This window comes from Trifolium pratense, linkage group LG1 (assembly GCF_020283565.1).
Source record: "Trifolium pratense cultivar HEN17-A07 linkage group LG1, ARS_RC_1.1, whole genome shotgun sequence".
NCBI classification, from domain to species: domain Eukaryota; kingdom Viridiplantae; phylum Streptophyta; class Magnoliopsida; order Fabales; family Fabaceae; genus Trifolium; species Trifolium pratense.
The window spans coordinates 13,444,449-13,471,469 of NC_060059.1; the positions used below are offsets into that span (position 1 = coordinate 13,444,449).

General features: G+C 32.5%; 3 protein-coding genes and 1 non-coding gene across 4 annotated transcripts; 2 read left to right on the forward strand and 2 right to left on the reverse strand.

Annotated features, from left to right (window-relative positions):
* Positions 1–3,011: 3,011 nt before the first annotated feature.
* On the reverse strand, positions 3,012–5,698 carry LOC123887480 (root phototropism protein 3-like). The gene is made up of 4 exons (XM_045936797.1): positions 5,470–5,698; positions 5,266–5,335; positions 4,057–5,112; positions 3,012–3,651 (listed from the first exon to the last, which is right to left on the reverse strand). Exons 1-4 carry the CDS (start codon positions 5,583–5,585, stop codon positions 3,289–3,291), a joined length of 1,605 nt encoding a protein of 534 aa, XP_045792753.1. The 5' UTR covers positions 5,586–5,698; the 3' UTR covers positions 3,012–3,288.
* Positions 5,699–9,695: 3,997 nt separating this feature from the next.
* LOC123897709 (increased DNA methylation 2-like) lies at positions 9,696–12,145 on the forward strand. The gene is made up of 3 exons (XM_045948451.1): positions 9,696–9,841; positions 9,963–10,997; positions 11,496–12,145. The coding sequence occupies exons 2-3, from the start codon at positions 9,983–9,985 to the stop codon at positions 11,738–11,740; spliced, it is 1,260 nt and encodes a 419-aa protein (XP_045804407.1). The 5' UTR covers positions 9,696–9,841; positions 9,963–9,982; the 3' UTR covers positions 11,741–12,145.
* A 1,622-nt stretch (positions 12,146–13,767) lies between these two features.
* TRNAH-GUG lies at positions 13,768–13,839 on the forward strand. Its single transcript has one exon. It is a non-coding gene; the product is annotated as a tRNA-His (tRNA).
* Positions 13,840–15,068: 1,229 nt separating this feature from the next.
* On the reverse strand, positions 15,069–17,215 carry LOC123884510 (nuclear transcription factor Y subunit C-3-like). Its single transcript, XM_045933620.1, has 2 exons — positions 17,000–17,215; positions 15,069–16,200 (listed from the first exon to the last, which is right to left on the reverse strand). The coding sequence occupies exon 2, from the start codon at positions 16,197–16,199 to the stop codon at positions 15,429–15,431; it is 771 nt and encodes a 256-aa protein (XP_045789576.1). The 5' UTR covers position 16,200; positions 17,000–17,215; the 3' UTR covers positions 15,069–15,428.
* Between the last annotated feature and the right edge of the window lie 9,806 nt (positions 17,216–27,021).

Consider the following 27,021-nt stretch of genomic DNA (forward strand, 5'->3'; position numbering starts at 1 on the left):
CAATTCAACATAGATGATCTATACGATATAAGCTTTCAATCCAACGATGGATTTTGTAAAATTTGTATTCGTTAAAGCGTTATTGAGCGGTGTAACATTACTCAAATATTACACCGGTGTAATTTGATTCCTCCTCATATATATATATATATATATATATATATATATATATATATATATATATATATATATATATATATATATTAGAATATTTTTCCCACATTCTTCATCATCATATTATTAATTATAAGCTTTGTAAAATATAACATTTTTATCTTATATCAAAGATGGATAAAAATAACAAAGAGAAGAGTATATGAGATTGAGAGGGAGAGAAGGAAAAAAAATAATTTGCATCATCTAATAGTTGTTCGGTCGGTTTCGGTTATGGAGAGATAGAATTTTAGAGACCCGCACCCGCCCGTATGCAATCTTCCATGCCCAGTTTTTCGCAATTTGTTGACCCGAAACCCGACCCGCACCCGACCGAATGCTTCAATGTATTGTCGATTATATCGATTTCGAGTCGGGTCTCGGGTTCATGCTCACCCCTAAATTTTAGTATATTTATCGGTTCGTCTAGAAAAAAATACCATGATTTAATTTACTTCACATTCACTCTATTTAGCTATCTATTTTATTTATTTCAATTTACTTTATGAAAATGCTACTAAATTGTTTTTCTTTAAACCATTTTTTAGTGTTATTTGTATAAGAATGAATTAGATGGTTAGAGTTAACACTTTTGGCACCGTTACTCATGTTGATGGGTTGCTTGTTGTGGTGGTGTGTCCTTGGATTTGGAACATATGATAGTTTTATTCTATTTTATTTTTTAATGACAAAAAATGTTAGTATGTTAATTTTTTTTTAAGGAAGTGTTAGAATGTTAATGGTTAGGTTAGTTTTTTACACTTTGATAATTACTCCTTTAACTTTTAGCTCAATTAATTCTGTTGGTTTTTTGTGATTGACTATATTTTGCAAAAACCAACTCTAGCCAGATGCTGGACAAGATGTTGTAGCATATGAGTACAGCATTAATGTTGACCTGAAGCGCGTTAATTTTTATATCATATTTTTGGAAGATTTATTTCAGATATAATTTCGTGTTTATCTAACAAGTCAAGACGTGCCTTGTCTCACAAGTCTCTAAAGGCGGTTTGTTTATTTTATTTACTCCAAAAATATGACTCAATATTTTTGGAATGCATCAAATATTTTTTTTTGGAGTAAATCTTTATTGAAGAATTATTTTGAAGTAAATCTGGTGAGCTGACCAATGAAGATTCCAGCTGTTTATTTGAAGCCTTGCTGTCCAAGTTTCTAAAAGACGGTTTATGTGTGTTTTATTTGAAACAAAAATATAACGTGATATAATTTTGTATTAAATCAAATATTGTTTTATTTTTAAAACAATCTAGGGCTGGCCGTAATTTCTCCAGTTGTGTGTGTCTGAAAACTTAGCTTGCGCATCAAGACAATTCAAGACTATAAGTACATGAAGACTCAGACCTATTTTACTCATGTAATCTAAATCGTGTTTTACTAAAAAGTGTGAGTTTTAGGGTTTAGAGTGTGTTTTTAATTGTGAGTCTTTCTTGTGTCACTTTGATACAAGTTTAGGACTGAGTTTATTGAGTTGTAATTGTGGACTACTCCTAAGGTTTGAAGTACATAGTTAGTTGTGTTTTTTATTGTGTTTCACTCGAAAGCTTTTAAGCGAGAGTGAAGTCTAGTTTCATAGGAGGGTGTCTCCATCTTTGATCGTTATAAAGTTGATAGCAACACTGTTTGTGTTGTTAGAAGGAATTGGGGCAGAGTCTCATATCTAGGAGGTTCCTAGGTAGGATTTGCAGGGGTAGTGTCTAGGCGATAAGTCAAGTACCGGGTGTTGGTCGAGGACTTTGAACTAGAACTATTATAGTGGATTCATTCCTGGATTGGTATCCCCCAGAGTATGTGATGTTGCACTGAACTGTGTTAACAAACGATTTGTCTTATTTACTTTACTGCAGTTTATCATTTTATTATACTCAGAGTTTATATTGCTATGACAGTTGATGTAGCATCTTGCGTAGCATCTGTCCTCTGTGTGCCAGATTTCAAATTCTATCAGTTGAGCTACACATTTTACCTCAACATTGGGTGGTTATTAGCGGGACGGACCCATAAATAATGTAGGTAGGGCAGAGCACCCTTCAATTTTTGTTAATTACATATTGATGTAACCTCTTGATCAGAAGAGGTGATGGCCAGCAATCGTCCGTTGAGCAGGTGGTTGACGGTAGTCCAAGCAGTTGATCCACAGAGGGGGATTGTACCTGCAGGCGCTCCGATGCCAAAGTCAGGGAGAGCACAAGAGATACAAGAGAGGAGAGAGAGTGTAAAGAATAGAATACCTGGCTCTCTTGTATAGGAGAGCTTATATAGTTGCCCTAGCACTGGGCCAAAGGTCAGTTTAATGGGTCATGCTAAGCAGGCCCAATAAACTCGACTGCCAGAATGTGCTCTGTCATTGTAGAAAAGGCAGTTGCTGCCCCATGTTTTGGTGAGTCGTTCCATGATACTAGGAGAGTGGATAAGCTCAAGTGAACGGATGTGCTCGCGTATGGAGCATGTGCTTATCATAGCGTGATGACGCGTCAAGGAGGCCATGTCACTTGCTGACGTTGACGAGGAGGCCCCATTTGATTGGGCCGTCCTCTGTAGTTGGAGCAGATTGGATTTGGGCCAGCTCTTGGCCGAGTCCAGAACACATATATTTTCTTATTTTCAACCCCTCAAATTTAAATTTTTTACCTTATAACTTTCGTCCTAAATTATTGGTCACTTTGCAAACCAATATGTAGCTGGACTGTGTGGGGTACTCGCGAATGGCTTAGGTTAGATAAAGAGAGGGACTATAATTTGGTGGAACTTCGATGAATTTTAAGTTCGGTGAATTATTAAAAGGTTGCGAATACTGGAGCTTCTGATGTTAGAAGTTTCCAACAAATTAGAAATATCAGTAGGTGAAGGTGGAACATGCTTTTTATGAAGACAATCATTGTGTCATAGCTAAAGAGTATATATATCGATCACATTTCTTATTGGGCACACCAATATGTGTATGTTAGGTATCACATTGAGTATGCTATAATCACATTGATTCACCGTGATTTTGTAGAAGTTACACTCTAATCACCTTGATTCAGACATATCCATGCGATGCCAATTATAAGAGAAAAAATAAAATAAAAGCTCCGCATGTTAAATTGTTCGTACAAAATAATCTATCCCTCTCCTTCAACGAGTACATATCTTCATTTGCTTTTGAAGCTTCGTTTTGCAAGTATTTAGTTCCAACAGTTGTGACTTCATCATTTCAACATCTTTTCTCATCACTTTTATCTCTTGACTCATCTGTATATTTTCAAAATCTTTGCTTACTCTCATGCTTGTCTGAGTTTTAGTCCTTTGGTAATTCGATCCTTTACTTGCCACTGTCCATGACATGCTCACTTGTTCTAGAAGGACAAATCCTGTTGATAATTTCAAGGGCAACCTATCATTTTTCATCACATGCTGACGTGCTTCTTGCGATAATCTATGGTATTCCAATATACTACACACATTTTCTCTATCTTCTTCTGTCAAATATGGATGTGCCTGCATAATTTGGTTAATTAAGTCTTAGTTTTCAACAACCATATAATCAGAGACAATAACAAAACAATATGTTAACACTTAACACAACCTCTCACGTCCAGGACTAGAAAGTCCCAGACTAGATATCTGGAGTGTGACCTGATAAGGTGTGGCCCAATGATCTTACATAAATTTTGATACCGTCCTAAAATTTAGGCCGATTGTAACAAAATTCATACAATATAAGTTTGTAAAGTGAAGATGTCTCTCACATATAAATTCATTTTCAAGTCATATTTTATCTTATCTAATGTGTGACTCATATACTAACATTTGATTGTGTTTATCTGCAATATCAAATATCATGACTAAACTGCGGCCGTTACTTAAAACTTTGGATATAAATTACTAATAAGACTATCTTACCTTAAGGTACATGTCAATAACTTTATAGAGATTATCATCACATTCTCTAGCATTTTGTGGCAATACTTCAACAAGCAATTTGAAACTTTCAACTTTAAGCATCTGATCCCTTGCAACTTGTGATAGATAACCATCCACCAATCTTCCAACAGTATGAACTTTTGCTGCAGAATCACTTGACATGCCAAGAACATAACATTGTAACACTACAATAACAACATCAACATCATACAAAGAATCTTTATGATCTCCTTGATTTTTAACCAATAGATCTTGAACACAACACTTCTCCAACATCGAAACTACTCTTCTTTCTAGCACACACAACAACTCATGATTGATTTTCAACATCATTCCTGCCTTTAAAAGGTGAAGCAAAAAATTGCAAGAGACCGAATTTTCTTCGGTTGGAAGCATTTTAATCAAACACTCGGTTGAAACTTTATGTAACTGAATTAACTGATTTCCCGTGTGTTTATCAGTCACATTACGATTAAGTCCAAGTGTGACATTAGAGAACCATTTTATAGTCCAATTTTCTATACAAGAACCTACAATCTCCGCTTTCATTCCACGTATTTTCATAGATTGAATCACTTCAATAAAATAATCTATACGTAGAAGAGATACATCTTCGAGTTTTGGATTATTTGGTTCTATTGCACATGCTTTCCAAGCTATTGTTTCTGAGCAACGTTTCACCAATTGTAACTCTTTGGCCCAATGCGAAATTGATTCGCAACTTTTGAGTATACGAAATGTGTCTTTCCATGAAGATAACATTAGAAAAGTAAGAAATGATTCTGTTTTTGAAATTAGATTTTCTTTTTCGATATCTTCACTCATTTCTAAGAAATTAGCAGCACAATATAATGAAGCTATGTTGGATGGTGTCATGTCGAATTTCCAACCGTAACAGAATTTGATAACTAACTCGAATGTTTTTCTGCCACCTGGAATATTGTCTATTTCGATGGTACTAGTATTCTCTTCTATGTTGCTTCTTTTCTTAAACACAAGCCTATTCAAATATTCACTTCTTGAGACCATGGCAAGCTGAAAAATCAACAAATTGATCATTAGTTTGCAGTAAAAAATACTAACAAAATTTATATTTTTCAACTTTATGTAAAATCACTAAAGCAATGGTGATATATAACTAAATTAAGATAAGATACATAAATTTGTAAGATAGAAAAAATGGTTCACCTTGTGCAAGTGAAAGCTGGAATCACCAACTTGTATGATCAAATCATTTGCTGAATTTGCCCTGGCAATCCTACATCAAGCAAATGAAAATTGTTATCTATCTTCCACAAGAAACATATGAAAAAATTATAAGCCTATGCAAAAACTAATTAATGAGCATATATGTTTCAATTATGGCGTGTTTAAGAGCTTGAAGATGTTTACCAGTTTTGGTTTTTCCGTTTTAAGGAATCCGCAACCATAGGAACATTAGCCGGTAGAACAACACATCGGTTACGCTTCCCTCCATCCAAGACTCTTTCACAGTCAAGAATTTTCATGGTAGTTTTATCAAGACCAGGAAACTCAAACTTGTTCCACAAGTAATATTTCTTAGAAGAGGTTTTAGTGGTGAAGAATACTTAGATACAGAAATTGAATTGTGGATATAAGTATATATAGACAGAAAAAGTGTCCAACTTTTATATGGTGTCAAATCCTTCTTTACTGCAATATTGTAGTCGTGGCCAAAAATGTTTCGTAGCCACACACTTTTTCATACATCCACGACACCTGGTTAATCGCGTGCAAAAATGTACGTGTAATGTTCATATAATGTTTGAGGCATTGAAGAGGGTTTGTTACCTTTTTCCATCCTGTGCCATGTCATATCAGTGTACCTATTGGAATAAATATGGAGAGTTTGACAGTGTAGACAGATTGGATGCAAGACATTATAGCAGATAGTCAATGTTACATTCTCATCCACATAGTACCAACTTTTTCCATACACATCGCATTCATCAATTAAGAAGGTGTTTCACAAACTGTATTAAAACCTTACAAACCAAAATTGATTCTGGCCTTGTGATTTTGTGGTTAGGAAACTTGCTATTGCTATAACCAAAATCGATTCTGGCCTTATGATTTTGGTTAAGTTTAAATGCATAATAATGTGTGTTTGGATGATGAAAGAAAATCGAAAAGATAATACAGAAGACAAAATTGAAATTGTCATAATTTATTTGAGTAAAATATGATAAAGACATAAACTAATGCACTAAGACGTAGTTCAACTAACAATGTCGATAGTGTTAAAGTTAAACATCTTTACGTGAGTTCGAACTTGGAACCTCACAGTTGTATGTTAGTTTCATGTGTGTTTGTCAAATAAAGTGCATTTTTTTTCCATTTCTTATTAGAGTGTATTTGAATATGATGGTAACTAGGTAAATTGAAATTTTTTTCAATTCAAATTCTTCATCAGTAAATTTATTTGTTTGGTTATGTACCAAAAAAAAAAATTATTTGTTCGGTTAGAGTAAAAATTTCATTCTTAAATTTTATTGGACTATTTTAAAAAATTTAAATTTTTGGGATGAAAGTATAAATATATGATAAAATTTTATCCAAAATGAGTTTTTTTTTTTTTATCTACTAGTTCAGTGGCTAGAAATTCCAAAATGAGAATTTAAATTCCACCTGAAAGATGAATAAGTGAAGTGTCCAGGATTTGAACCTCAATTCCTTCGTAATATATGCGATGTCTCTACCCACTGAGCTAAGCTCACTGGGACTCCAAAAAATGAGTTTCTTACACTATTTTGCAAATTTTAATCAACTCATATTTCTATACAAAATTATTTAAATCGACCCATTTAAATAAGTCAACGTTAAATAATGATACTGTAGTTTAACTAAGACATTAAACTCAATTAAGCTATCTTTAAAATGAATTGTTCGGAAAAACCGAGTTTTATAAGATCTGATTAGAGATAAGGTGTTAGAGAAATTGTTCAAAATTTGAAGCATCTTTCTTTCTTGGTTTTTTCTAGTCTCTACTAGAAAGTACTAACTAACGGTCACAACAGAACAAACACAGAATGGCGAAACTGAAACCCTACATTTCCGCAACCCAATCCCTTCCTTCAATTTCAAATCCAACTCTTCCATTTCCAAATTCCAAAATCAACATCAATTATCATCTTCGCAATCCCAAACCCTTCCCCATTTCACAATCCCATTCAACTCCAAAACCCCAACAAATCATCGTCTGCGCTAAAAGACAACAATGGACGAACCGAAAGATTCTTCAACTAGCTTCCAAGGTCGCATTCAATCTCAAGATCTTACCAGAACCCTTCAATTCCTTCCTCGGCCAAATCGCGCGAAGCAATTCGAATGAAAATCGGATTCTCAACAGTCTAATCGGTGGCGTGAGAGTGAAATCGTCGAGCAAGAAGAGGAACGGGAAGAAGTTTTTGTTTCCAGTGTTTGTGTTGATCTGTGTTGCAGGTTTGTGGTCGTGGAGAATTTCAGAATTGGATCTGTTTGTGAGGTCATTGTTCGGTATGGTTGGAATTTCTTCAATTTCTTTGTTGTTGAGAAATAAAGGTATAAAAAATTGGTTTTTAGGGTTTTTCTTTGGGGTTGTTTTGATGATGAGTTTCAAATTGGGAAAAGAGGATGTGGAATTTTGGGTTGAGAAGCTAAGGACTTGTTCTCCTGTTGCACAAATTGTATTGGGGAATAGGAATAGGAATAGAAAATGGAGAATATCAAAATGAGAGTATGGTGTTTTTTTTTTTTCACTGTTGTTTGATTCAATTCAAGCACCAAAAGAGTATTTTGTATGATTGCTGATTCTTGTATACTGTCTATTATTAAATGATGATGATGATGATGATGATTGAAAATTGATGCAACAATGTTCATTCCTATGCTAGGAAGCACGAACATAGACACTATAGACACACCGACACCAATACTAATTTGAGAAAATGACATAATTTAGTGTAATTATAAATGTCGGTGTCCAACATTGGCACGTGTCTGACACCGAAATACGCCTAATTTGAGGAGTGTCTGAGTGAGCTTCAGAGTTCCTGTGCTAACTCAAAGAATTGAACTCTCTGTTAACAAAATGTAAAACACAATGTTTCAAGGCCTTTGGATGTGCGGTCCGATTGTGAAAACCATGGCAATTAAGAAGCTTGATTTTGTAGTTTTTCATAGAAATCACGGTAGGAAGAGTGTGTTTGGTGGTGCAAATGTGTTGCATTTTCATGAAATGGTGATGACAAAGACATACAATATATGCTGTTTTTCATCCTTACTACATTTTTGTTACATTTTTTTGAGTACATGAAGCTGACATGGGTGCTTAAGTGGGAGATAATGTGGTAAGCTGGTTACAATTCAAATGTGAGAAACTTGTAGAAGAGAAAAATTAGGGTTTAAACCTTATCGAGAGAAGGAATTTGGTGATTTCTTCGCCAAATGCAGGCCACGATAAACTTAGGGTGATTTCCTACGAGAGCAATGAAGTTGACATGCCAGCAATATACTAAATTGTTAAATAACTTAGGTATGATTGAGAGCAAATTGAAAAAATATCTGTGTGAGAAAATCACCCCATGTATCACATAAAATTGGTTTTGCATTTTTAAGAAGAGGGAATAAGGCATAGAAAACTTTCGACTTAGTAAACACTTTTGAAAAGTACATTTACTTCGGACAAAAAATTAGTAGGAATTAAAACTCGCAAATGTTAGTATGGGATAGATGCTCTCTATTATGCAAACCATTGAGTTACAATTTAGGTTGAACATGAAATAGTTATATGTACTATATTTTATAAGTATGAAATATTTCATAATAATAAAGAAGTTTCTTGGTATTTAAATAACATTGGCTAGTCCATAAATCATAACTCAACTGATAATGCATAAATTGCTAGTTTGACCGTCATCATCAAAAATTAAATCTAAAATCTGTGTGTGGAGAGTAGATATGTCTGGACCATCTAATTTTAAATCAACAGCGTCACTCATTCTCGTTTGGATTGACTTATTTTTGAACTTATGTGAAACAGCTTATTCAAATAAATATGTTTTTATGTATTATTATAAGTTTTTCAAGGTAGTTTATGAGAAAACAGTTTATAAAGATACAATTTTTATTAGTGAAAACTTATGAATTAACATAAAAACTTATTTATTTGCATAAGCTATTTTCATAAGATCCAAAAGGGCAAATCTGAATCCATATTAGCTTATGCTTGTATCACAAGTCTTGCTCTCTTTCTAGAAAATTTCTTTTGGTACCCTATCAAATTTGCCACGCATCCTATAAAATTACCAAAATACCCTTGTATACTAATTAAGTAACAAACATTATAAAAATGAGAAATTTGAGAAGAAAAAAAAAAGAAACACCCTCCTAACATGAAAATTTCAATATTTTACACATCCACTACTTAAGTTAAGTAGCGGAAGGATAAAATAGAAAACTAGAAGGACGCGCTAGAAGTTGGTAGAGTGGAAGGAAAAAAAAAATGTCCTCTTTCTATATAGCGCATGTTTTGTATTGTAGCCCAAATAGTTCCAAAGCCCAATCTCAGCCCCCAATTTTAGCAATATAATAACAACAACATTATTAGCATAAACCTTAATTAATTAACATTTCGCAGACGGTGCTCCATCATCATCATCACCACCAACATCAACATCCCCTGTTCAGAGCTAAACCAGGTTTCTCTAATCTCTCATTCTCATTGCATGCATGCGCTTCTTCATTCCCTCTTCCAACCTCATCTGTAAGTATCATCTCTCTTTTACACTCTTTTTTTCAGCATTCTCACTGTGTTACTTAATTTCATCAAACATTAAAAACCTTCAATTTAATGTAATCATTCATTCTTAATATTTATCTTGCAGAATCATGGTTTCAGCATAACATGTCTCATTCTCATAACCAAATGGAACAACCTAACCAACATGAAACAACATTAGCACGATTAGAACAACCTAAACCCAAAAACCTAAAAACTGATACACCTAATGATGATCAATGTTTTCTACTTTACTTCATTATGGGAACATACTTTGGTCCTCATATCAATGGTGACAAAAAATCAGTCTTACAAAGAGTTGCTGAAGGATTACCTTCATATACACGTGATCAATTAGCAACTTCTTTTATCAAAGTAGCTGAATTAGAACGTATTTATTATTATATACTTAGGAATGTTGATAAATCGTTAACAGTAAAGTTACCCTTTTTGCGTCGGTTTATTCAAGGGCTAGAAGGTTCAAACTCCGTATGCAATTATCCTCAATTTACTGATTTGTTCCCTCTTGAGTTACACCCTCAATCTAGGTTCAAAAGTAGTTATAAAATCATTGAGAGTATTGTGTTTATTGATAATCCCGAAACGTGTTTCTTTAATCGAGAGGATGTTGAAAGGTTTAAGAGATTGAGTGGATTGGAGGATTTTCTTGTGGACAAAGATGTTGCTAGATTGTATAATTGTTTCGATGGTAGTGGTTTGCGTAATAATAAATCGGTTGGGAAGGGGAAGGTTATGTCGTTGCCTGAGAATAAGTGTGGTAGGAATACTGGTTCTCGGAAAGTGAATGAAAGTGATGATTTTTCTGAGATTAGGCATCAACTGCCACGTGCCGCCTGTGCTGTGACGCCTATTAGCACTGTTCCGTTTAATGAGGGTATGGCTCTTGAAAGTGAAGGTGATGATTCTGTGAAAGTTTGTGGTCCGGCTGTGTTATTCCTTCCTTCTCGTCCTACTAAGAAGGAATGGTCTAATGTTGTGGCTGCTACCAAGAAGGGTTTTGGATTGACTGGAAGTGCGGCTATGGGGCGTGTTGGACCCATCATGGGACTTGTGGATATTGGAGAGTGTGAAGACTCGTACCTATTTCGCATATCTCTCCCTGGAGTGAAGAGGGATGAAAGTAAGTTTCTTTTAAAATCTTTAGTCACATAATGGCTATTCATTTTAGCTTTAACCTTCTATGCTATAATAAGTACCTGTATATTAGGAATGTTTCTTTCATGTTAGTGTTTTATATTTTTCTGCTATGAGATTTTGATTAATGAAATAAAACTATCTATTGTATGTATATGATTATGTGACCATAGGACTTTAAATGAGAATTGTAAAATTTGATCTTTCTCCGTATGGATCACCCTTGCACTACAAAAATTGGAAAAAGAGAAACGAAGGTAAAATGAATAAAGAAACCAATTGTAACTGTTGCTTGTAGTTTGATGTTTTGGTAACCTATACTGGTTCTGAGTATGGTAACCAAAGCTTAATACTGTTAATCATTTTGTTGTTTTGATGGGTTGGGAACTGTTTTAAGTTTTAATCGCTTCTGCGGTAGTATAGTGTGTCAAAGAGATCTCACTATATTAAACTAATTATGCATTGAATTTATTGATGACTGCAGAGGAATTCAGCTGCGAGGTTGACACCAATGGAAAAGTTTTGATAAACGGAGTAACCACAACAGGAGAGAAGACAGTATCAAAGTACTCTCAGGTGTTTCAAATGCAAACTCAAAACCTTTGCCCACCGGGCCATTTCTCCGTCACATTTCAGCTGCCGGGCCCTGTTGATCCGCATCAATTTTCAGGTAATTTTGGCACGGATGGGATTCTTGAAGGAATGGTCATGAAAGGGAAACCTAGGTGATGACGAAGTTCAGTCAGATCATCATCCTTCTATTAGTTCCACGCAGTACTAAGTTAATGCAGAATGTTAAGAGATGTGGTTTTGAGTATCAGTATCCTGTATAGTGTCTATCTTAATGCTATTTATTTTGTGACGCATGCGATATACCCCCTCCGTCCCAAAATATAAGAGAAAATTGGTCAAAGAAAGTTGATGTATTTGGTTAAGAATTTGGACTAATACATCAATTTTGTTTGACTAATTTTCCCTTATATTTTGGGACGGAGGGAGTACATGCTAAGATGCTCTCTGACATTCTCTTCATGTAGTATTCATGACATGACTAATTACTCCAATTTTGTGGACATGTAAAAGTGCTTTGCTGATGAATATAGTAAATTATTTTGAGAGGAATGATTTGAAGTCTACACCCTACATTACGATAGATATTAAGGTTGCGTTTGACCTGATTTTTTTTCATCCTATAAGTTACTTTTAGCTTAAAGTTAAAAATATAACTTTTAAGATAAAGTTAAAGTTGTTTGGGTTTTTAAAATTTTTTAAACTACTTTCAACATAATTGTTCGACTTTGATAAAACATTTCTAGAAAAACCATTGTTTTATTTTTCTTTCTAAATTAATTTTTTTTTAAAATATTTTTTTTTTATTACAATGTTACCAATGAGGATCGAACATAAGATCTCATGCATACTACCCAAACATCTCACCACTAGATTAAAGTAAGATAATTTTTTGATAAATTATTAATGCAAAGTATATATAATCTATCATCCTTCATATTAAATGTTTTTATATTAATTTTAACAATGTTATATTTTTTTAATATTTAAGAAATATAAAAAATACTGTTGATAAGAAAATTAATTTTTAGCATCAAATTATCTATATGATAAGGGTGTTTGGTCCCTTGGTTAGAGTTTGATTGACTTTTACGTATAAAAAACATTTGTTGAGAGAGATGATTCATCATAGGTCACATATTACACTCGCTATTAAACCGCAAGTGAAAAATTAACCAAGACATTGGCTCGAATGATTAATAAGCTTTATCAAAGAATAGATCATTTAGAAGAATTTAAATTTGATTATGGGATGGACTAATTTTTTGGCCAGATTTAACTTATCTTACAACCAAACTCCGAATTATTAAAGTCTCTTCTCTTACTGGAAGGTTAAAAAAAATTCTGATATAATTAGAAAAAAAAATTGACACATGATTATTTTTTTTAAAAAAAAATATTTGACACATGACGCCAACATCTAAATTTTAATGAGTTCATGAATATGATAAATTTTAATGAGTTCATGAATATGATGATTTGAAAGACATGTGTTTGCCACTTATGGGATGAGAATTTTACTACTAATTTTACTGCAAAAAGTAAAAATGACTATAAATTAAAAAAAAAAAACGAAATTCAATAGTTTGACATGGATGGGTCTCGAAGGATGATCATGTCAAAAAGCTGTGCGAGATGCACTAGAAGCTGGTGAAATTAACTTTAGTAGAAACAACTTATTTTTAGTTTTTATTCATAAAAAATAAGTCACTTTTGATTTTAAGGACTTTTGTGAAAACATGTTTGGCCCAACTTCTGAAATTAAGTAGAAAAAAGTCAAAATTAAGTTTGGCCAAACACAAGCTTGGGCTTACCGATACTGCTACATCAATGTTTCTCTATCTACTTTGGCCGTGTTCGCTTAGAAATATCTTTTCCATTTTTGGTGGTGGCTTGTGAGTACCACTGAGTCCGTTAATTCTTACCTCGTCTAATTTTCTGAGATTAAATCGATTTTCCAGTTATTTTACTTTTTTGAGATCCCATCATCAAGACCCTTCATGCCTTGATTAAAGTTTATTTTGTTGTTCTACAAGAATTTAAGTGTAGCTGCATTGAAATTTAGTGCGTATCAATGTTCAATATATTTTTCTTGTGTATCCATAAGATTTGAGTGCCACCCAATTCAAAATGCTGCCTAGTTTTGACAAGAAAATGCCATTTACTTACAGCCCTTATAACATGAAGTGGCTGTAGTTTAGTGGTAAGAATTCCACGTTGTGGCCGTGGAGACCTGGGCTCGAATCCCAGCAGCCACACTTCAACCTTTTATGCTTAGGGCTTTTGGTTGATTTACTTTTATATGATCGAAAATATGACACCACCCAAAAATACAGCTGGTGTCTTTTATACATAACCCATAATATCACCATGTTGACTGAAATCTGAATCAAAATACACTCGTTTATTAAAGGTAATGTGACAACATGTGTCAAATTGGAAGGCAATACCAAATTCAATTAGGATCAGGATTTACAGTTCTGATTGATCATTGTAGTTTAAATACAGTTTTAATCTGAGTCGTTTATTATTCGGACAGTCAAAAATGATTATTGCGTCAACGCAGTGACTGTGACGGCGAGTAACCCTTTCCAAAATGATTATGTTAATTTTCATTGTATGTAAGATATTAGCTAGTGCACACCCTTGAGTCCTTAACTGATGGTTCCAAAATATGAACTATAATCGATCAGACAAAAAATGAACTATGATCGATATCAGTACAAGAAAAGGCTTCAAAATCATTTTCGCATATGCTAAATCTAGCGAAATTAATCTTCACGAAACAATCACGACTGAAGTGATTTAGTTACTTATCACCACTACTAGGTTGATTTCCGCCAAAACTGGGATTAAAGTGATATGCAGTTTGTGTTTTAGACTTAAAAAAAACCTGCTCGCAAGATTTCACAAAAAACAATTCGCTATATATAGCACTAGTGAATCATTTTAGTTGGTCAAAATACAACACGCTTTGGATGAAACACAACATGGCTCGTTTATAAAAGAACAGAAAAAAGTGACAAAAGGTCAACTTAAGCATAATTCTTGTACTGTCATGATTAACTGGTATTAATCTGAATATAAAGTGATTAATGTCATGTTTTGTTTCGGTGTCTACAAAGATCACCAAACACTTTTTTTTAAGCAACAAATAGTTGCTTCTCATTTTCACGGCAATATCAATCCTAGACGTGCAGCTGCGGCAAAAATAAGCTAAGCCAAACACATGTTAAATTGTGTAAAAGCAATATATCTAGAATAAGTTATTGCTTGTTTGGCGAAAAATATATACTAATTAGTCTATTTCACTGCATCGAGTCACAACCCATCTCAAAGAAACAAAGCAGTTCCATATTCATTCTTCATCCCCACCAGAGGACACATGAGGGGAAAAGAAAGATTTAAATACTCAATTATATAACATAGACTTCTTCATGTTCAGTGCGTTCTCCAACCATACTACACACCTAATAACAGCACATGCTTCCACACAACATACAAAATTATTATATTTCATCTAATAATGCAAGATCAGATTGAAACCACCACTGCAAAATCACAATACAGTACGAGATCGACACCTGTACTCGGATACATCTTGTGCTAATAACTGATGAACCATAAACCATAATTGGTTATTCATCTGTATATTTCTAATACAATAACATTAAGTTCCATTAAGTAAAAGGACATTGAAATTTAAATACTGCATACTTAAATTTTACTGTGATGTATTGATATGGTCAGTACAATATAAAACTTCAAGTTTCAACCCTTACATAACTAATTTATTGCACCAAAGTTCAGTTCACCTTACTAACCATGACACTTCCATAATAAGCAGCTACTGATCTGAAGGCGATGGTTGTTGCTCTGATGGTTGGGGCCACATTTGAGGTGCCATGTATGGATGAGACTGCGGAGCATACATGTTAGGATTATGCATCATGAGACCAGGATTTCCAGCTTGCTGTGCATTTTGAGGCGGCATATAGCAATAAGGAATTCCATCAGCAGGTCCTCCAACAGGCATTGGTCCTCTTGGTATTGATGCGAGCACTTCATCTTTCAAGTCCTCCCGAGGAACAATGTCAACCAAGAAATCAAAGATATCAGTTCCTGTGATGGCAGCTGCAATATCATTCTTTTGAAGTGTTCGCCTTTTGTTCTCTTCAGTGTGATTCCAAGAACGCAAGGTTAACTCTAATATGAACATTTCGCATGCCCTAGCAAACACAACCGGCGCCTCAGCTGATATCATCTTCACATCCTCATCAGCCTTCATAATCTTTTTGATCCTTGCCAAGGGAAGGCTGTGGTTCTTGAAATCAGTTACCTTCTCAATTTCTTGATACTGATTTCCCCAAAAGGCCTGGAGCTGTTGCTGCTGCTGTTGTTGTTGCTGCTGATGAATATGCTGATAAGCAAGTTGGTGTTGTCCGAGCTGAGTTCCATCTGGTTGACCACCGGGTTGAATATTCCCCACATTGGGAACAACCATCCCAGGTGACCCAGTTAAATGGTTGGGCTGGTACGGATTAGAACCATATGCGGCCATTTGTCCACTGCCAACAACTCCCATAGACGGGTTTTGGCCATGACCTTGAGGATCCATTCTGTTTCAAGCCAAATCAAAAAAATTAATTCATACACTTCACATGGGGACAAAGCAACAATATATACATGGGAACAACAATATACACATGGGAACAAAGGGGAAATCACGAAAAGAGTGTTGTCCAATTGTGGCGCTAAAGCCCTATAGCATAACAAAAATTGAACAAATTTTGGTTTTATTTTTTTGTCCATAGACGAAATGGCAAAGCCATCATAAACTCACACTGAGGGATTCGGGGTTCGAACCCCAGTTATGGCATCCGGCCTAACAATTTTGGCATAAACAAAATTGGCATTTTTTGCCAGTTGAGCTGATGGTTGTTGTTTTTCTATTTAGTACGGAGTGTTGTCAAACAGCGGCTATAGTTACCAAAATTTGGGCAAACCGTTATTTTCCGTGATTGACGAGACACTCAATACACGAAAACTCGGCATCGAATAAAAGAAACTACCTTCAAAATACTGTCTTGATTCTCAAAATAAAAGTACTTAAGGGAATGAAAAAAACAGGCATGTATATATCTCTAACATCAAATTCATCAGCACATGTTAATTTTATAGAAATTCAGTAGATATTTATCTTTCTCTACAATCAAGGCAAAAATTATGAAATTCATCAGAAAATCTTAATTTTATCATATTTGATTACATATTATTAGAAGCAAACAAACAAGCTCGTCTCAACATAGGATTAGAATTATCTAAATTTCTGGGGTTAAACGGAAGAAGAAAAAACAACACAAAAAACTTGTCTAGATTAACATAAAAAAAAAAAAAAACATAAGCAAGAGTTGGTACCTCGTACGAAGGGTGAATCTTGGTCTGAAAATATGAATAACCTGATAAGGATAAGAAAAATTAGAAAGGGGAAGAGAAGGAGGAGAAGGAAAATCGGTATTATTTGAAAGAAGATCTGTGCACGAGAGAGAGAGAGAGCTGAAGTTGTTCGGTTCGGACACCAGAAGCACGGTTTGGAATGTTCTTTGTACGGTGGATGGATGAATGAACCACTTCTTCCCCCTTTTGTTATATATAGGGGAGAAAACTTAGGGTTTCATTAAAAATTACTGTCAAATAAAAATTAAAAGATTTTTTACGGTAAATATACAAGATAAAAAAATTTTAAATCATTTTTTATCTCATAACTAATTATTGTCTTTGTTGTACTTATTTTATTTTTTTTTAATAATTTTGTTGTATCTTTAATTTATAAATTAACGATTGGTATAATTCATTTTAAGGGAGTTAAATCAGTATAAAAAACAGTCTTGTGAGCTTAATTCAGTTGATTGACGGGACATTGTAATATATACAAGGGGGTTGAATTCAAATCTCGGTCGTCTCACTTATCCACTAGGCTATTTGACCCAAAAAAAGATCAATATTAAAAATAGTATCTTGTTAATCTTATTAATTTTGACAATTTAATGTTTTGTCAAAAAAAGAAATCATTAAATACGTTGATACATGCATGGATCTTACCGCATTTTCCAGATGTTGGCAAATGAGATTGTGTGGAGTTACACATAGGATCAATCATGTGCTAATTATTTCTCTCACTACGTGATATTTCTTACTATGCCTGTCAACACCACCACAACACGTGCCCATTTGAAGAGATACTAGCAGGACACCCGTGCGTCCGCACGGGAGTCGCGGCGTTGCCGCTCCTCACTTGGTAAGATGAAATGATATAATATTTGGTAAAAAAAATAGAAAAAGAACAATGGTAAAACCATCGCAAAAAAACTTTAGGTCTCCGTATTAATTTAGGAATATAAATATAGATAATGTAGAAATTATGAATAAAAAAATAGGCTACCTTATTAATATATTAGTAAAAACATAGGTGTTGAAAAATCACAAAAAAAACTTATGTCCATGTATTAATATATGAGTATAAATATAGTCTCGTAAAAATTATTAAAAAATAGGCAATCATATTAAAATGTTAGTGAAAATATAGGACAGGTCTCGCCACAGTCATCAAAATAATTAGGTCATCGTATTAAATATGAGTATAACCAGAAAAATTGTAAAAAAAATAGACAACTTAATTTTTATTTTATTTTTGTTTCAAACAACTTAATTAATATATAATTAAAAGTATAAGTCCGGTAGAAACCACACAAATAAAAAAGTTTCCATATTAATATATGAGTTTAAATATAGGTCCCGCAGATGTTATATAAGAATGGGCAAACTTATTAATATGAGTAAAACACATAGGTCCCCATGTACAAAAAAAAAACACACGGGTCCCTAGAAATCACACAAAAGATTAGGATCTTGTATTAATATATAATTATAAATATAGGTCTAAAAAAAATAGTAAAAAATTGAAAACTTCACTTGATAACATAAAATAGTAATTTATTGGGAAGTAGATTAAAAGATTAAAAAAATATAAAGATATAATATTTGGTAAAAAAATAGAAAAAGAACAATGGTAAAACTATCACAAAAAAATCTTATGTCTCCGTATTAATATTTGAATATAAATGATAATGTAGAAATTATGGAAAAATAGGTTACCTTATTAATATATTAGTAAAAACACAGGCCTTGTAAAAACCACCAAAAAATTAGGTCTATGTATTAAATATATGAGTATAAATATATCCTTTTAAAATTATTAAAAATAGGTAACCTTGTTAATATGTTAGTGAAAATATAGGTCTCACAAAAATCATCAAAATAATTAGGTCACCGTATTAAATATGAGTATAACCCGTAAAATTGTAAAACAAAATAGGCAACTTAATTAATATATAAATAAAAGTATAAGCCCCGTATAAATCACAAAAAAAAAGTTTCCATATTAATATATGAGTATTTTATAGGTTCCGTATATGTTATAAAAGAACGGACAAACGTATTAATCGTATTAATATGAGTAAAAAAACATAGGTCTCGCATAAACCACATAGAAGATCAGGTTATCGTATATTAATATATGAGTATAAATTTAAGTTCACAAAAAATAGTTAAAAACTGTAAATTTTATTAATAAGAGTAAAAACATAGGCCCTGCGTACGTGTATGATATAAACTGTTGTTGTTTTGTTTGGCACACCTTGTGTCAATCAGGACTCATTATTAATAATAAAATTCATTTTAGTTTGTTCAAAAAAAAAAACACAGGCACCGCAGAAATCACACAAAAGATTATATCCTTCTGTTAATGCATGAGTATAAATATATGTCAAGAATGAGCAACCTTATTAATATATTAATAAAAAAAATATGGCTCGTAAAAATGAACTAAATAATTAGGTCCTTGTATTAATATTTGATATAGTATAACCCGTAAAATTATAAAAAAATAAACAACTTTATTAATATATGATTAAAATTATAAGTCTCGTACAAATAAAAAAAAAAGGTTATCTTATTAATTGATGAGTATAAATATATATAGTCCTACATAAATTATTAAAGAACATGAAATCTTATTAATAAGAGGAAAAACATATGCCACTTTTTGCTTTTTCATAGCCGCCCCACAACAACAACATAGTAAACCCTACTTTTTGCTTTTTATTTTTGTTCATCTTTCAATGAGGGGTGATTTTGGATCAATTTTGATCTAAAATCACCCCTTTTTTATTGTTTTATATTTTTTTTATTTAAATAAGTGATTTTTCACACATTCTTATATTTCATTTGAGTTTTCTTTTGTTGTTCTTGTCTGATGTTGTTTTAATCCCGTCTTAGTGCAGAGTTTTTTTGTCTTGAGTTCGCGTCTTGGTACGGTGTCCGGTTTAATTCCGTTGTAGTACAATGTTTGTTTTGTTCAGATTTGCAGATTTGCTCCGATTCAGATTCAGTGCAGATTCACACGTACTCTACTTACTTGAATAAATGAATATTGTTTGTTGTTAGTCTAAAAAAAAAAAAACATAGGTCCCGTAGAATTCACACGAAAGATTATGTCCCCATATTAATATATGACTATAACTTGTAAAATTATAAAATAAAATAAACAACTTTACTAATATATGAGTAAAAATATAAGACCCGTAGATATATCCAAAAAATTAGGTTCCCGTATTAATTTGAATATAACCCGTAAAATTATTTTAAAAAAATAGTCAACATAATATTTTAGTCCTTTTTTTCTCCAATAATTTTCTTCCACATAGAAAAATCTCATAAGAATGAAAGTCATATCTTTCTTATTATATCTTTCTTGTGTGATTTGTTTATGATTTTGTTTCTCTGACTCTTTGTAAACTTTTGTAGTCTACCTCGGTACGTCTTGTGTTGGGGAGGTTTTCTATGTTAATATATCTCATTTTAGTTTGTTAAAAAAAATATTAGTCCTTATATCAAAAACAAAAAATCTTTAAAAAAAAAAACTTCTAAAAAATGTCATTTATTTTTCAACTATTTTCAACTTTGTATTTAATTTTTACTGTTTTTTTTTTTAAACTAAATGTATCATTCACGCGCAACTGTAGAGAATAATCCTCTTGAGGTAACTGACAATTTTTATTATTTTTGTCTCACCATTTTTTTACGGGAGTTTTTCAGTTTTTCTCCCACCATATTCTTGTATTAAATTAATCAAATTTATTGAGTTGAACTACAAATTGAAAATTAACTTAATTAAATATTGGATTGAAGTCCATAAATCAAGTTGAGTGAATCTAAAATAACGAAACATAAACAATAAATGATAAAATTACACTAAAGAAAATGTTGAACTCAAATAAAATCTACTATATAAGAAAAGAAAGTACCTATGAAATTCCTAATTTGCCCCTTTTTTATTTTTTGACACATAACTAAATGGAAACAACACCATGTACCTCTATATTGTAAAAAAAAAAAACCATACATTTGTTGTCTTATTTGGTATAATGCACTTATGACGTTGAAATAAAGAATTTCATTGAATCTCTCCTTTTATTTGTACATGAATTTTACTCTCTTATTATAAAAAAGAAAAAAATAAATAAACACTTCCCCTTTCTTCTTTTAATTTAACTCATGTTGATTATATGTTGGTTCCAAAAATATAACAAATTAATTCATATGGCTTAGTGGTAAATCTAATAAGAATTGTAAGTAAAAGGTTAAGGGTTCGATTCCTACTAAGAAATTTTTTATCATTTTTCTACTAACGTTTTTTAATAAAGACACAAAATAACCCTGAATTGGTTATGTGTCAAAAAATAAAAAAGGGGCAAATTAGGAATTTCATAGGTACTTTCTTTTCTTATATAGTAGATGTTTCTACTTCGGTCGAATCATATGTGGACAGATAATGGTCGGGCATCTGTCTGGCAGAGTCTTGTGCCACTTGCAGTATGTACAAACTATTCATATGTATCCAAAAATCTATACTTATCCTATGGTGACTCAGGAGCAAGTTCACCACCATAATATTTAGTACATGGATCATGTTTTGACTATGGTGTATTGAGACGATCTTCCTCTACATCTTTGGGATAACTAATTATTGTTACATTTAGGTTTTTAAGTTGATTTTCATTGACGTACTTATTATATCTATTTTTAATTTATAAATTAACGAATTGCTATTACTCACTTCAGGAGAGTTGGGTCAACACCGTAAAGTCTAACCCTAGTTTACTTTTTAGTTTGGGATGAATTTTTGCTTTCCATTAGAACAATAGTATTACACAATATTTTTTTTTTTTTTTTGATAAGCATAGTATTACACAATATTGACACAAATAGAAAAATAACGTTATTCAAAATATTTAAGTATGAAATGCAAGGTGTATATTTAACAAACAATAAATAAAAATGCAAGGTGTATTGGTGTATACCTAAAAGCATTTTTGTGATTTTTTTAAAAATAAGGTTTAATTGCATTTTTGGTCCCTAAGTTTCACAAATTTGCAATTATGGCCTCATAATTTTCAAAATATCACTTCTAGCCCCTATCTTTATACCCTTTTGCAAAATGCAAATTTTGACCAAATCAACGCCGATGTGACAAATCACTTAAGTGACTCAACTGTCACGTCATTATTATTTGCCACTTAATAGTTAACACAAAAAAAAAACCATCACGTGATACTATGAATTCAAAAACTGAAGATGGAAGCCTGATTCTTAACACTAGAAGGGAGGTAGCCCCTCTTAAAAATTGTTAAGAGTCTCACATCGGTTGCGAGATGGCCTGGATGAATGTTTATAAGTAAGAGGCAATCCTCACCGTACAAGCCGGTTTTGTAGGGTTGAGTTAGGCCCAATACTCAATTCTAAAATAGCATCAGAGCCTCTCCACGATCAGTTGGACCACCTGTTATCAGGTTTCCGCTATTGGGCCACGTACTGTTTATATCAACGCACCAAGCCCAATAGTGTTGGGCGTGAGGGAGTGTCTTAAGAGTCTCATGTCAGTTGCGAGATGACCTGAATGAATGTTTATAAGCAAGAGACAATCCTCACCATATAAGCCGTTTTGTAGGGTTAGGCTCAATACTCAATTCTAAGAAAAATGCTTAAAGCATGCTCTAGTTATACATGCTGCCAAGGTTTCTTAAAGTTGCACACATATGAAATAATACAGTGATGTCAACTAACGTCCTCAAATCACTCACTATTGGTTTCCTTGAATTTGTTTTGTTGATCAATTATGGAGAATTTAAATGGTTGTTTGAAAATGTGAATATAGAAATGTAAATCTCATTCACCTCTTTGTACCTGGAATCAACTATCCTAGAGTCAGTTAATTCAGAAAACAGAATTTTATGAGCTTTTCATGACATGTTTATAATATGGTTATAATTGTTGAAGCTTGTCAAATATTAATACGAAAATTTCTGAAAATTTCCATGTTGGAAGCCACTATCATTTTATTGAAGTAAATCCCCACTTAATCTTTGACCGAAGAAAAGCATTTGGCAAGTGCCTCAATTTAGCCTCTGGGACTACAGAGATGAAAATTCTTGACAAATATGTCTCAAAGTGATTTTTTTTTGGGAAGAAATGAAGTTTATTTGGGAGAGAAGGTGAAGTTTGAAGAATGGTAGAGAATGAAATTGGGTGATGAACGAAATTGATATTAGGGAAGAACAAATTAAAATTGGTAGAAGAATAGAAATGTCCTTTATTTTACGGTAATTTTTTTTTTTTTGTTAATTATTAAATGGGAAATAATGATGCTAGGCTCCAGTTGATTACCATTTTCATCTGAACTGTCATCTTCTGTTAATTAAAATTTTTTTTTTTTATCTTACTTGTGTTTGTTTCAGATTTTTTTCAAATATCATTTTAGTAAAAAAATTATTTTTTTCATCAAAATGAGAATCTATTTTCAATAGCTTTTATCAAAATCTATTTTTTTTTATCATTCATCATCCCTCACCATCTTAAAAAAATAGATTTTAATTATTGTAAACAGACAGCAAATAGCTTTAGATTTTTTTCAAAATCTCTACCAAAAAAAATGATTTTCTTGAAAATGTTTTTTTTTTTTTTAAATCTCAAACAAACATGCCCAAAGATAGTTTAGGAGCCCAACTGTTTTGTTCTATTATGTGGAAAATGTGGTTTTATAGAAACCAAGTTGTGTCATTATCAAAAAAAAAAAAAAGAAACCAAGTTGTGTTCCAACAAAAATTTCCCACTCCCCCTGATATAGCTTTTGCAGCACTGGATTTTGTTTATGAATTTAACCTTGTTGTCCCTAAGAAGCCAAAACAGAGGCAGCAACATGTTGTATCTGAACCGGCTACAGCGCTTTGTTCTCATTTAATTCAGGTTGATGCAGGTTGCTTCCAAGAGGGTTATACTACTTTTGGTTATATTATTAAGGACTGCTCTGGCACGATCTCTTTCTCAGCCTGCAGGAAGGAGAATTTGATGGTTCTCTTCTTGCTGAAGCCTTGGCCATTCGTTGGTGTCTTCAATTAGCAAAGGACCAAAACTTGAAGGAAGTTATAATCCAATCAGATGCTCTGGTGGTGGTAGAATGTATTAGAGGATCTAATTCTATTGTTTGTATTGAACTGATAGTTACATATTGCAAACTCCTTATGAGTGCTTTTAGTAGTGTTTCTATTAATTATGAATTTATGATTGTAGAGATTTGAATGTCTTAGCTCGTAGGCTTGTTGGTTATGCTATGCAAGTTGGTTGTAAGTCTTGGTTGGGTTATGCCTTTCCTTTAGAAGACTCTAATGTTTTTTTGTAACTCTTCTGTCATTTGAATGAAGATTCTTGAATTTCAAAAAAAAAAAAAAAGATAGGGGCTAGAAGTGCTATTTTGAAAATTAGGGGGCCAAAATTGTAAGTTTGTGAAACTTAGGGTTTCAAAAGTGCAATTAAGCCTAAAAACAACAATCCTGCAATGAAATTTAGTGTTGCCATTTATAAAACCTTAGGGTGCCTTTGATTTGTAAAGAAATAAGGGACAGGACAGAACAAAAATAATTGTCTAGCGTTTGATTTAAAAAAGGAAAAAGGACAGCACAAAAAAAGTCACGGAGGACAGGACAACTATCCACTTTTTTGTTACTCACTAAAGTGGGGGACAACTTTTTGTCCAGCGGACAAATAAACAAAAAATACGTTTTTATCCTTTAGGTTATCTCGTTGCCTCTTCCTGGAATTTTTTTCCTACCCGACAATTATTTATTTACCCCTACAAACACATTTTTCTTCCAATATTACTCTTTTAATTGTTTGACTTCAACGCTACAATTTTTTTTTGCCACGCAAAAAAAATTTATAGACAAATTTTCATACTGGAAAACTTTAATAAAAAATTCCGGGTGCGTTGTTCAAGAGTATTGCAACATATTTGATTGCTACAAAATCAATATTTGAAAGGATTTTGATAGTACCCATCAACGAGGCAGTATCAAAATCTTTGGTTGCTCTTCATGAATTTTGATACCAGTTTATTGTATCCAAATCCCCTATCTCTATGGGAATTTTCACTTCTCACTCCCTTCACCCATTTTCAATTTCTTCGCTCAATTCAATTCTGGCGGCGACGGTGGAGAGGAGAGAAAATGCAAAGAGAAAAGGGCCTAGATCCATAATTAGTTGTTGTTGAACGAGAAAAGGGAAATTTGATTTGAGATTGGGGATTAGAGATTTGGAAACTGGAATTGAATTGAGAGTGAGAAGGACCGAGGTGTTAGTTTCTCATGATGTTGGAGATTTCTGGGTTTATGAGATGAAGATGATGTTGGGATTTTTTTTATTAATTTTTTTTTTCCAGAAAAGAAGATGAAGATGATGAACATTGTTCATCAAATTATGAGATGGTTTAATTTTAATTAGAATATTTTTTTTAAAAAAAAAGTAAAATTATGTATTTTTTAACTAAAAAATCATTGTACATTAAAAAGGACATTACAGTAAATTTTGTATTATTTTGTCCGGTACTTAACATATCAAATAAGGTACGGTACAAAATTGTTTGTCCTGTACATCGATCATCAAACAAAGTGCAGTACAAAAAATTGTCCTGTAACTCAGTCACTTGTCCAGTACTGTTCTGTCCAGTAATCATCTTTTTGCAAATCAAACGCACCCTAGTGTTGAAATTTTCTGTTTGTAACGGTGTGGTACTTTATTTTTATTTTTTTTTAAAAAATAGGTCTTTTAAATTACATAAACATGGGAATGGATTCTCTCAAGTGTAATTTACACTTGAGAGAATAAAGTGTGGTTTGTTACCATTGATCAAGAGAGAGAAACATATAAAAATTTAGAGAAAATGAATTTAGATGGTGTTAGATTACACTTTATTCTCTCAAGTGTAAATTACACTTGAGAGAATCCATTCCCCATAAACATACAATGTTGTCCTACTTAACCTAAAATCTTTTTTTTTTCTGCATAGTGAAAACTGCAAAGTGCAAAAACTCTTCTCTTTACTCTCAATTTTTAAACATGCAATTACTGTTGAGAATCTTATTTTTATAACATGAAATTGCAATACGTAGAGTTAAGGTAATCTTAGATTTTTTTTTATGGCTAAAAATTTTATTGAATTTGATTGACTTCAATGTATATATTATTTTTTTGCATTATCTGAACTGTATTATTTTAGTTTTTTTTTAAAAAAAAAGACTAATTTTATTAGAAAATCAAATACAAGTAGTACTTTTTTTTTTTGAAACAAAATACAAGTAGTACTTACTAGAGTAAGATGCACAAAGCACCAACAGCCCACCAATACAAACCAAAAGAAAGAGCACTAGCACGGTTTTTCTTCCATATTAGCCACAGTGACTATAACCAATTTACCATACACTAAATTAATTAGTCAGTTAGCTTTGCTATTTACTTAATCTTGTTTTTATATACATTATTTTACCACTGATTTTCCACCATGAAAGATTCCGAACTGCTCTTGAGTTCAACAGATGAATTGTAGATTCCTCTCTAAGCTTTCAAACGCATCAGAGATTACTTCCATCCAGCGGCGGATCTAGGGGAGGGCTGAGGTGGGTCGCGGCCCTCCCCCAAAAATTAGGAAATTACTAAAATACCCTTGGTATATTTTAAAATTTCATATTTATAATCGTATGATATATATTTACTAAGGCAAATAGTTACAAAAGTAAAGTGATAGGCCAGCGGTTGTGAAGATGAGGAGGCGTGTTTGTCCAAGAGCTGAATGTCATGGGTTCTAACCATGCCTTTTGATTGTTTTCTTTTTAGATATGTTTTTAAAATCATTTTTAATACACATCCTTGATGGTAAAATGATTGTCTTAGACCATTGATGCAAAGACATAATTTTAAAATTAATGTTTTTTTTCATACGATATATCAATTCATATTCATAATTTTTAATTTTACCAAAAAAAATAAAACAC

Bases quoted from the DNA above. Each gene is read 5' to 3' on its own strand.
- LOC123887480 (XM_045936797.1), bottom strand. From the start codon at position 5,585: ATGAAAATTCTTGACTGTGAAAGAGTCTTGGATGGAGGGAAGCGTAAC. The intron at 5,113-5,265 runs GTGAACCATTTT...TTGATTTTTCAG, and splicing joins CCAGCTTTCACTTGCACAAG to CTTGCCATGGTCTCAAGAAG. The intron at 3,652-4,056 runs GTAAGATAGTCT...CAAATTATGCAG, and splicing joins TTATTGACATGTACCTTAAG to GCACATCCATATTTGACAGA.
- LOC123897709 (XM_045948451.1), top strand. From the start codon at position 9,983: ATGTCTCATTCTCATAACCAAATGGAACAACCTAACCAACATGAAACA. The intron at 10,998-11,495 runs GTAAGTTTCTTT...TGATGACTGCAG, and splicing joins TGGAGTGAAGAGGGATGAAA to AGGAATTCAGCTGCGAGGTT.
- LOC123884510 (XM_045933620.1), bottom strand. From the start codon at position 16,199: ATGGATCCTCAAGGTCATGGCCAAAACCCGTCTATGGGAGTTGTTGGC.